Source organism: Staurois parvus, unplaced genomic scaffold (genome assembly GCF_062004578.1).
Source record: "Staurois parvus isolate SC_StPar_1 unplaced genomic scaffold, SC_StPar_1.0 ptg001329l, whole genome shotgun sequence".
Taxonomy (NCBI): Eukaryota; Metazoa; Chordata; class Amphibia; order Anura; family Ranidae; genus Staurois; species Staurois parvus.
The window spans coordinates 406,168-419,025 of NW_028319125.1; the positions used below are offsets into that span (position 1 = coordinate 406,168).

The 12,858-nt window shown below is 41.7% G+C and overlaps 1 protein-coding gene across 7 annotated transcripts in view; it reads right to left on the reverse strand.

Moving 5' to 3' along the window:
* The window catches only part of CDC42BPB (CDC42 binding protein kinase beta), a 219,580-nt gene that overhangs the window by 127,812 nt on the left and 78,910 nt on the right, over window positions 1-12,858 (reverse strand). For all 7 annotated transcript variants that reach the window (XM_089661355.1, XM_089661354.1, XM_089661351.1 and 4 more), the window contains exon 5: window positions 10,149-10,297. In XM_089661355.1, the coding sequence (XP_089517481.1) occupies window positions 10,149-10,297 (149 nt within the window). The remainder of the gene's footprint in view (window positions 1-10,148; window positions 10,298-12,858) is intronic.

Sequence of the window (12,858 nt, forward strand, 5' to 3'; positions counted from 1 at the left end):
GAGGTCAGGAGATTGTGAAGGCCATGGCAAAACCTTCAGTTTACGCCTCTTGATGTAATCCCCCGTGGATTTTGAGGTGTGTTTAGGATCATTATCCATTTGTAGAAGCCATCCTCTCTTTAACTTCTGCTTTTTCACAGATGGCATCAAGTTACCATCCAAAATTTGCTGAAATTTTATTGAATCCATTTTTCCTTCTACTCGTGAGATGTTCCCTGTGCCACTGGCTGCAACACAAGCCCAAAGCATGATTGATCCAACCCCATGCTTAACAGTTGGACAGAGGTTCTTTTCATTCAATTCTGTGCCCCTTCTTCTCCAAACGTACCTTTGCTCATTCCGGCCAAAAAGTTCAATTTTAACCTCATCGGTCCACAGAACTTGTTTCCAAAATGCATCAGGCTTGTCTATATGTTCATTTGCAAAGTTCAAACGATGATTTTTGTGGTAAGGACGTAGAAGAGGTTTTCTTCTGATGACTCTTCCATGAAGACCATATTTGTACAAGTATCTCTTTATAATGGAATAGTGTACCACAACTCCAGTGTCTGCCAGATCTTTCTGGAGGGATCGTGCAGTCAAACGTGGGTTTTGAATTGTTTTTCTCACAATCCTGCGAGCTGTTCTGTCTGATATTTTTCTTGGTCTTCCAGATCTTGCTTTAACTTCCACTGTTCCTGATGACTGCCATTTCTTAATTACATTCCGAACAGAGGATATTGACATCTGAAAACGCTTTGCTATCTTCTTACAGCCTTCTCCAGCTTTGTGAACGTCAACTATTTTCAGTTTCAGTTTTCTAGACAACTGCTTAGAAGAATCCATGGTGCTGATTGTTGGGGCAAGGTCAGATGAGTCTGAGCATTTAAAACCTTTGAGCTTGACATCACCTGGTCTTCCCAGACGATGATTGAGAACAATCCATGACACTGGCAGGTCTCAGCTTGGCAAAGGGGGCAGTGCATGCTATAAATTCTGCAGGGTGCCCAAACTTTTGCAGACGCCATTTTTTTGTTTTCTGTTATTTTAAAAGTGTAAATGATGGAAATAAAATCTAACTTTTGTTGACATATTATAAGAATGTCTAATCTGTAATTTGATGCCTTTTGGAGATTTTTCCATCTTTCCTTGGCTTCTTTATGCACATTAATACAAATTTTTAGCTGGGGTGCCCAAACTTTCGATCCCCACTGTATGTATATGTATGTATGTGTATATATATATATATATATATATATATATATATATATACACATACATACACACACACATAAATAAATATACATATATATACACATATAAAAAAATATATATACATAGATATTATTTACCGCGTATGGTTATATCAAATAATCTCACTATATCTATATATATATGAAATTTGCACTTTATTAACTATTTGCACTATTTAAAGTAACAATACCATTGGATACATTAATATATTTTCTGCGCTGCACTTTTTGATTATATATTCTGTACAACAAGCCTGCCCCCATAGATGGATCGAAATTCTGCTGGTCCCTGCTGGCATAGCTGTAGGTACAGTGAATATCTTCTAAACATGCACCATTTAGGAGATGTTCATACGGGATGCAGCTGGTGATGCCACTGACGCATGCTCTCTGAATGGAAGGCATACATGTGCCATACTTTATTTAAAGTAACAGTACCATTGGATACAATATTATATTTTCAGCGCTGCACTTTCTGATTATAAAAACATTGTAATCCCGACTGCAATAATTATAAACCATTATATGTTCCCTTGATGTAACCAGTTTGTCTTTGAATGATGCTTAACAACAAATGTCTTCATTCCTAGGCAACTATTGAACAGGCGGTATAAACTGCACCAATGTACAAGCGGTCACACAATGACTAACCCCATCCTGAGTGGTTTACCAAAACCTTGAACTTTACGTTGGAAAGAAGACGGCACAGTCTGTTCTGTCTCTGCCCTTGTTTATCAACACGGAACAATGGGGAGCGAGGCAGTAGTAGAACACGGACACCAACAGAAATACAACCTCAGCTGTCAAATCGGTGAACTCTATTCGGCTGATTTAATACGGCAGCACTAGGAACAAAGACGAAGAAGTGTGTGTGTGAAAACAGGCAGGCCACGGCTGGGCGCATTCGATGGAAGTGATGCTGAGCTCTGATTTTTATCCAAAGTTCGGGGAGTACATTCCACTATTCCAGAGATCTTTCAATAACTTCGACATGTTAACAAGCACATCTACAACAGGCCTTACACAATTCATTTTCTTTTGTTCAACCAGCACGTTGAACGAAAGAAAATGAATCGATTCCACCATGCACACATTTGACGTGGATGGGGGAATCCGTCCCACAGAGCTATTGTATTCTGACAGAGGAGAGGCTTTTCTGCCGTCAGGATGCACTCATCAGTATCACGAACTATAGCCGGCAGCAGTGATCGAGTAAAAGTTTTCCAACAGGCTGGTTGTACAGAAGTCAATCGGCAATGCGCGCACGCAAATCAGAGCTATATAAGGCAATGAATAGACGTCCGGCATCACAGGCACACCTCTTTTGAAAATGTGCGTGGCACAAACCGCGTCAAGGAGGAGCTGTACGCCTCACGAAGGTCCGGCGGCCATCTTTGATTTTGGCTGTGAGCTATTAATTTACAAAGTCCCATATGACACAAAGCTGCAGAACAGCTCTACGACCCAGAGGAGGGAGATCCTTTCCAGGCTGTATACCCATTCCACCTTAAAGGGGACCTCTGGCTCATTACATCTTATATACTATACTGCCTATTTTAAATGCGCATCTGGTGAGTGTGCATTTTTACTATATTCCCTGAACTTCACCGAATGGAATAAATGTCACATGGATTGTATTTTCACCTGAACACAGGATCTTCACCTTACATCATTAATTGAGGACAGAATATCACTATTATATGGACTTTTAATTATATATATATATTATTTACCGCATATGGTTATATTACATAATTGCACTATATATATGAACTTTGCACTTTATGAACTATTTGCACTATTTAAAGTAACAGTACCATTGGATACATGAATATATTTTCAACGCTGCACTTTCTGACTATATATTCCGTTCAACCAGCCTGCCCCCATAGATGGATCAAAATTCTGCTGGTCCCTGCTGTACCTACAGGTAAGCCTATAAAAAGGCATAGCTGTAGGTACAGTGAATATCTTCTAAACATGCACCATTTAGGAGATGTTCATACGGGATGCAGCCAGTGATGCCATTGACGCATGCTCTCTGAAGGGAAGGCATACATGTGCCATACTTTCAGAGCTTCATGCATGGGAGTGATGTCAGCGTGGCCCCAGCCTTTCATACAAGCGGAGCCTGCGAAAACGGGAAAAAAAAAACGGGTGAAAATGAAAGCGCCAGGGAACCGTTACAGCACTGCATGAGAGGGCTCCATGTGCAGGAAAGTTTGTCTTAATAGTACGGGGTGCATACTAGTACATTATTACTTAAACCTGCAGGGCCTGATTTTTTTTTTTTTGTGGCAGTTTACTACCTCCTTCCTGAGGAAGTCACGTGCCAATCGTGACGTAACGCGTAGAGTGCGGTGACACACTTCCGTTAGACGCCATTTTACTACACTCAAAGCCTTGCAATACACCCATAGTATGTGGGAAAACTGCTGATGTGAAATCTACAAAACTGTGAGTGTTCACTTGGCGACTCTATTAGACTCTAATAGAGTTACACTATGGAGGTCTCTTCGGCTTACTTTTTTATGGCCCTGGTTTAATGGTATGTACCTATAAGCTATACTGCGGGGACCACCATTTGAGGGGAGATCCAGAGCTGAGATTAAGTGGAGCTATTGGAGCCAGTTATATGTGATGCCGCATGGTGTGGAATTGGTTGCTGTATAAAGCTTTGAGGCCCTTAGTGGTCGCGGTAAGGAGATGAGGAGGCATTTTGGCCACTTATGGATATGTGTTCCACCTGAGTGTCGCACAAGCACTGAAAATATTTGGAGTGGAAATTGAAGCACAAATATTTGCAATTTGCACAATGATGGACTATATCGTTAGTTATTACTCCTAAATATTGAATTTGTTATTAACACCAGTCACCTTTAGTTAGAGTAGTGTACTTATTAATCAATCACTATACATGTCCCCCACTGGGACTGTGAGGGATTTGTATTGCACTTTATTTGGGATCAATTTTATGTCATCACTTTATATGTTTGTTTGGTATTTATCAATCAATTGTTATTAGATATTTATAGCACTTAATTAGAGCGATTTTATTTATTTTATCACTTATATTATTCCTATTTTGTGTGGGGGTTCATCTGCACTGTATATAGGTCCACTTGTGGGACCAGTTTTTTTTTTCACATTGTCACTTTGGAATGTCACTTATGTAGCACTTTGAGGCATAATTTATTTACTGGTATTTGTAGTATATTGTGTGTAATATATATATTGAAGACATCGAAACACATACTGACAGGCCAGTGATAAGACCACTTTACACACCAAAAGGACACTTTACTATGTTAATGTATTCAGGAGGCAATTACCTTACCTTTGTTGTGTTGGGTTAACCTGTTTTTGGGTAAATATATGGAGAGTCAGGGGAAGTTTCTAGGTCTAGACCAGGGGCGGGCAAACCTTTTGACTTGAGGGCCGCAATGGGTTCATATATTGGACCCGGGGGCCGGACGAAGAGTAGATGAATGATGTGTATGTGTCATCCATAGTAAGTATAGTAATATTCCCCCATAGTAAGCATAGTAATTAATCCCCCATATAGTAATTCATCCCCCATATAGTAATTCATCCCCCATAGTAATTCGTCCCCCATATAGTAATTCGTCCCCCATATAGTAATTCGTCACCCATAGTAATTCATCCCCCATATAGTAATTCATCCCCCATATAGTAATTCATCCCCCATATAGTAATTCATCCCCCATATAGTAATTCATCCCCCATAGTAATTCATCCCCCATAGTAATTCATCCCCCATATAGTAATTCATCCCCCATAGTAATTCATCCCCCATAGTAATTCATCCCCCATAGTAATTCATCCCCCATAGTAATTCATCCCCCATATAGTAATTCATCCCCCCTATAGTAATTCATCCCCCATATTAAGTCCCCACTGTGTCAATTCACTTACCTTTGCTCCGCGCCTTCCTCTCGCCGTGTTCCCGCGCCGTTCCGGTGTAGCATGAAAATCTGTCTCCTATGAGGATCTGTCCCCCTCGACGTATCTGCGCATGTGCCAGTTTCAGGCATTAGCAGCCGATCGGCGATCTCCGGCACATGCGCAGATACGTCGAGGGGGACAGATCCTCATAGGAGACAGATTTTCATGCTACACCGGTCTTCAGGGCGGACTGTGAGAGGAGCCTAGCGGGAGCCTAGCTCTGCGGGCCGGATTAAAAGGTCCGCCGGGCCGTAGTTTGCCCATTGCTGGTCTAGACGCATAAGATCAAACAAGCTAATAAAAGTGGCCAATCAGAGTGCTTGCCATTGTACTGAATGGGGAAAATGTGTATATTAACACAGGACACAGAACACAGGAAGGAATACAAAGATAGCAGAGCACAAGTGAGGATACCTGGGCAGAGCATAAGGGAGAATACAAAGATAGCAGAGCACAGGTCAGGATACATGGGACAGAACACAGGTTGCATGGAAGCTACCTAGTTGTATATTATAGATTGGACATATGCTGGACGGTGTAGTATCTCTATGCTTGATATGAAGTATCTTGAATGGGACTTTGAGAGCTTTTGTTCGTTGTAATCTTTACAAATATTCAGCTGGATTTCTGTCATCTGTAACAAATATCTTTATCCGAATAAATGCATCTCTCTGGAAAAGGACTATTGGTTGCTGCGGGAATAGTACATATATAAATATACACTGGTCATACGTCCTCCGTTATTGATATAAGACAGTGGTCGGCAAGCCGCGGCTCGCGAACCACATGCGGCTCTTTACACAATTTAATGCGGCTCTTCTGTGTGCCGGGCGCCCGCTCCCCTCCCTCCTCTCAGGCGGCCGCCCCAAAAGTCAGGACTCTGCAGCTAGCCCAGCAATGGGCAAACTACGGCCCGGCGGACCTCTTAATCCGGCCCGCGGAGCGTGACAAACATTGGCTGTCAGGATGTAGGCGGGGCAGCGTGACGAACACCTCTCCTCTCACAGTCCGCCCTGAAGACCGGAACGGCGCGGGAACACGGCGAGAGGAATGCGCGGAGCAAAGGTAAGTGAATTGACACAATATGGGGGATGAATTACTATAGGGGGGATGAATTACTATAGGGGGGATGAATTACTATAGGGGGGATGAATTACTATAGGGGGGATGAATTACTATAGGGGGGATGAATTACTATATGGGGGATGAATTACTATGGGGGATGAATTACTATATGGGGGATGAATTACTATATGGGGGATGAATTACTATATGGGGGATGAATTACTATGGGGGATGAATTACTATATGGGGGATGAATTACTATATGGGGGATGAATTACTATATGGGGGATGAATTACTATATGGGGGATGAATTACTATGGGGGATGAATTACTATATGGGGGATGAATTACTATATGGGGGATGAATTACTATATGGGGGATGAATTACTATGGGGGATGAATTACTATATGGGGGATGAATTACTATATGGGGGATGAATTACTATATGGGGGATGAATTACTATATGGGGGATGAATTACTATATGGGGGATGAATTACTATATGGGGGATGTATTTTCAGTTTTAAAAATGTGGCTCTCAAAATAAATTTCAATCGTGGTTTTGGCGAGATTTGGCTCAGTTGAAAAAAAAGGTTGCCCACCACTGATATAAGACAACAGATTTGTCTTATGAACTGTTTTTGTGTGGACTTCATTATTTTAAGACAACAGTATTTATTTAAAGCGCTTCACCATTTGTATTTATAAAACAGATTACAGGGTGCCGCCATGCCAGTTTATTGAGCATGCTTGATATCAAAAAAGAAAATGCCGCTCACTTCCATCTCTGTATGTTCATCTGCAATAAATGAGGACATCAGAAATGCAGAGTAATGATTGTATTGAGATAAAGTGGAAACAGAGTGAAGAATCGAACGCTCCAGGGAATGCAGTGAAAGTGTTAACACAGATGAAGGAATGCTGCCCTGTCACTGAAGAAGCTTGGCTGTCTCTGCCGCTTCTGGCATTGCAAAATAAAAACAGGCAGCTAAAGCAAATATTGACTGAATGGTCTACAAGCCGATTTTCCAAAGTAAGCAGACGTGTGGGCGTAGTTATCGTGACAGTGCACATTGCGGTAAAAAAGGGAATGGTGGAGCAAATGCAAAGAGCCAGGCTCAGCACCCGATCTACGCGAAACAATCACAGATCGCTGTGTTCATACTGCAACGGTGGTAAATCTCACTATGTGGAGCTCAGCTATTCCCCATGGGAACAGTTCTTGTTAAATTTTTACCCAACCACTTGCCTACTGGGCTCTATCACCCCTTTCCTGCCCAGGCTAATTTTCAGCGCTGTCACACTTTGAATGACAGTTGCGCGGACATGCAGCACTGTTCCAATATTACATTTTTATCATTATTTTTAGACAGAGCTTTGTTTTGGTGGTAGTTAACCACCACTGGGTTTTTTTTATTTTTTTTGCTAAACAAAAAAATCCTGAAAAATTGAAAAATAAACAAAAAGCAAAGAAACAAACAAAAAAAACACCTTTTTCTTCATTTTGGTTATAAAATTTTGAAAAAAATTTTTCTTATTCACTGATAGACTGCACTGGTGAGGTGGCACTGATGGAGCTGCACTGATAATCAGTGTAAATGTCCCCTGTCACAGGAAAGCTGGTAATCAACTTTTCTTTCTCCACCACTGTGACAGCGCTGAGGAAAGGAAATGCCAATAACCGACATTTGTTCACATGTGATCAGCTATGATTGGACACAACTGATCACATGGTGAAGAGCCAACGTCATTGGCCCTTTACCCTGATCAGTGATGTGCTGAGTCCGAGGGACATAGCTCATCACGATCCCCTTGCTGTGCTGAAGATCTGTGACCCAAGTGGGATGAGTTCAGCAGACTTGCTGCCCACCAATCACAATAAGTTGGATACTTTTTGATGTGGGCACAAAGTGAAGCATCGCAACTGCACCATGTTAACACCCCTTTCCACTGCCATTTGCAGCTTATGGGGGCACATTTTTACCACCCCCCAATCACACATCTAAACGTAGCCTTACATTCATCAGAAATAACAGTTGATGCTGCCAGTTCCTTACCTTCCTTAGTGTAATCTGGCCACGCCAAGCATAGAAAAAGACCCTTGGTTGTGTGGTCAGTTTGAGACTCACTTCTTTTTTTTTTGGAGTAAGGGCTCCTGTACACTGCAGCTGATAAAAATCACGTTTAGGAGATGTTCAGCGTTTTTTTCAGCAGCCCCTGAACTCTCCCTAATGTTTTCCTATGTGTCCATGTACACATCTTCGTTTACAGGCATTTGAGTTTACAGTCGTTTTTTTGAACGCAGAAAACTTGCGTTCAGCAGTCGATTTTATCAGCGCTTCAAACGCAAAACGCTTGTAAACGCGGCTAAATGCGTTTACCAGCGTTTGAATTTTTTTTTAACTCGTCCAGTTCCCGATGCTGTCCAGAGCCTTTTTTCATCATGAAAAATGCATGCAAATCATTTTCAAGGTACTCAGATAGATAAAACACTGACCACAGGATGTTCCTACCAAGCTCGTCACACATTGTAATGACCAATTCACACCTCAGACCTCTCCCACCCTTGGAAACAAAATATATGTTAATGACCATTGACACCTCAACTTCCTCATGAAGACCCCCTGCCAGGTGGCCTTAATGACTCCTCCACAAGACACCTTTCCCACCCTTGGAAACAAAAGAAATGTTAATGAGCAACTCACACCTAAGCTAATCTCAACACATACTGCTGTCTCTGCTTCTACTCTCTGTATGTCTCTGAAACAGTCTGAAATAGTTAATAATTTACCACTTTTCAGTGCATTCTGGGCATTTGGGAGGTTTTCCTGTGCTTATCTTTAAAAAAAGCTTCTAAACGCAAACGCACATAAATGCGTCATGCAAGTGCGGCTAAACAGACGTTTTTTAACCCACGTTTTCCAGCAGTCAGTTTCTATCGTTCAGAAGTGTCCTGTGTACATGGGGCCTAACAATGCCGTGTAAACACATGGAATGCCTATAAATTTGTTGGAATTTTTACCCGGCATGCCCCCACCTAAACTTGCCTCGACTGACAGCGGCCCCTACATTAGGTCCACCGTCATATTGCAGCTTTCCTGCCCTCTTTGATGATACAAACCGCCTGCCTGCATTGTAAACAAACACAACCACCAATAGGCAAAACAGAAACCATTAGGAAGGCTGCATGTTCATGTGACCTCCAAATAAAAGTACAAAATGTTTGTATACGAAATGAATAAATGCGATTAGGGCGCACAAATATTCATTTTATTACTACGTGCTTTATGCAGGCCATAGATGGGTCGTTTATCGGCCGAATATTCATCCGAATGAATAATCGGCCGATATTCACACAGTTAGTGGGGCACTGTCGTCGTCCGATTTTTGCGGTCCTTCTCATTTCTTTTTATCGGTCATGCTGGAAAATCTATGAAAAAAGGCCATTTTTTGTAAGGATTGGTGGCAGCAGAACGACCGATTTTTCGTTTTTCAACCGACAATCCGGCCGATAAACGACCAGTCTATGGCCAGCATTAGTTATACTGTGCTCACATATACTTTATTTTTGTCTGCGTTTGACAATATTAACATAGAAAGACAGCTAATGCACGAAATCCATTTACATAGGCCTGCCTCTGCAAATCCACCGTTTTCTGCTGCCTTATCCTCAGAGAAGTACACACACAGCGGAGGGATGCAGGACAATGTCAAAAGCAAATGAATTAAACTGCCTCCACCATTTCACCTTGCATGACATTCGCTCAGCAGACGTACAGCATAGACATGGAATCATAAGCACAGAAGATGACCATATGTCTCTATGTCAGCAATGTTTTAGATCAAGCAGTTTAGGTTACCCAGCATTGTGGATTTTATTACCTGTGCACATAGTGTAGCTGATGAATTGAATGTATAGCCAACACCATTTCTGCAAGGTAAAATCTGGCCATGTCTTCCGGTAACCGGTCTTCAAACTTGCTAAGCAGTGTTAAAAGGTCCCCTCCGACATAGTAATCCATGACTAGATACTGCAAGACAAAGAAGAGGGAAATACTTATTAGCAATCACACCACTTTATCAATTTTGGGTTCTAAGACCAGATCACTGGGTTGCCATATTCATGAACACAAAACTTTACCAACTGCATAAATACCACATGATGACTATTTCCCCATAAAAACTAATGTAGGCCATAGATGGGTCAAAAACCGTCCGTTTAAAAAAAAAAAAAAAAAACCAAAAATTGGTCGTTCAATAGGCCGACGTTACCACCAACGGTAAAAAAAAAAATTGGCTGATTTTCGTCCCGTCTACAACCGGCATTTAATTACTTCTGTCCCTTGCAGAGAGCTCCGCTATTATATTTGACATGAAAAAGTATAGCGGTTGCAACAATGTATCTATTTGTATCCATTCCGGATACAGATGGTTTTATTCGGATACAAATAGATACATTGTTGCAAGCGCAATACTTTTTCATGCCAAATATAATAGCGGATTGGAATTCTTTTTTTTTCTTCTCTTTCTTCTTCTTGAAGGTCACGGCTCATGCACAGATTTTTTATCGGTAAAACGATCAGCCGATTTGCCTATCATTGCAAGGAAAATCGGCCGATTTTTTTCCAACTTACCGATAAAAAAATGTGCCAAATCCCCGAAAAATGGCCGACCAATTAACCCATTAACTGTGTGAAAATCGGCTGATTTTTTTTTTTCGGCCGAAAAAACGGTCGATTTTCGACCTGTCTATGGCCTGCATTAGAGTATGTTACTGGAAGCAGCTTGTCTCCTTTATATGTATAGTAAACATTCAATTATATATGTTCCATCAAAATAAAACAAAGAAGAATTGGTTTATGATAGGGTTGTGCCGATATGAAGCATTTACACAGTACTTGTAGTAATGCTCCGTTACCTAAAACAGATACCGGATAGAGAAAAACAAGAAGAGGGCGCACCAGCCTAGTGCATTACCTTAATGTTAATACTCAACTAATCGGGTGTTCATGTGGATGGATGAATATGATAAATATACATTAGAGAGGGACAGACATTTGGTTAGTTGGCTCTGAGGAAGAGGCTAGTCCTCGAAACGCGCCAGCCTTTTGGATGTCCAGAATTCTCATTACAGACAGACGCACAGTGCGAATTGGACAGAGCTGTTCCTTCATGATGTGCCTTTATTTATTGACTATTTGTGAGTACAATACCTATTTTTAACATTCAGTAAACATACTTTTAGGGTAATGCACTAGGCCGGTGCGCCCTCTGTTTGTTTTTCTCTATTCAGTATATTTGGACTCCCCCAGTCTTTTGAGGGCAGCAAGGCGTACATATCCCATGAATTTTGTTATGCGGTCCTAATGACATTGAGTCCATCCCTAAGCGCAGGAGTATCTAAATTTTTCAGTGCTACACTAAAACCAATACCATTGCAGTGCGATTTGAGCCCATACAAACTGAATGGGCTCAAATCGCACTGCAAAGAATTGCATAACATTTGAACAGGAATGCAGTGAGATTTCTGTTCAAATCACATGAAGTTTCCCCCACTGCTTCTGTGTGAACCTAGGCTTGTAATCGTGACATCAGCCTGGGTTCACACAGTTCCGGTGTGGGAAACTGCATGTGATTTGGACTGGAATGGCACCGCATTCCTGATCAAATCAAATGCGATTCTTGTAATCGTGACATCAGCCTGGGTTCACACAGTTTTGGTGGGGGAAATCGCATGTGATTTGGACTGGAATGCAGTGATATTTCTGTTCAAATCACATGAAGTTTCCCTCACTGCTTCTGTGTGAACCTAGGCTTGTAATCGTGACATCAGCCTGGGTTCACACAGTTCCGGAGTGGGAAACTGCATGCGATTTGGATTGGAATGGCACCGCATTCCTGATGAAATCAAATGCGATTCTTGTAATCGTGACATCAGCCTGGGTTCACAGTTTTGGTGTGGGAAATCGCATGCGATTTGGACTGGAATGGCACCACATTCCTGATCAAATCAAATGCGATTCTTGTAATCGTGACATCAGTCTGGGCTCACACAGTTCCAGAGTGGGAAATCGCATGTGATTTGGACTGGAATGGCACCACATTCCTGATCAAATCAAATGCGATTCTTGTAATCGTGACATCAGCCTGCGTTCACAGTTTTGGTGTGGGAAATCGCATGCGATTTGGACTGGAATGGCACCACATTCCTGATCAAATCAAATGCGATTCTTGTAATCGCGACATCAGCCTGGGTTAACACAGTTTCGGTGTGGGAAACTGCATGTGATTTGGACAGGAATGCAGTGATATTTCTGTTCAAATCACATGAAGTTTCCCCCACTGCTCTTGTGTGAACCTAGGCTTGTAATCGTGACATCAGTCTGGGTTCACACAGTTCCGGAGTGGGAAATTGCATGTGATTTGGACTGGAATGGCACCGCATTCCTGATCAAATCAAATGTGATTCTTTGCAGTGCAATTAATTTAATACGGGCTTAAAACACACTGCAAAGGTATCAGTAATTGGTATTGCGAGTCCTTGAGCACAAGTATCAGTACTACCAGCTAAAAAAAACAGGTATCATGGCAT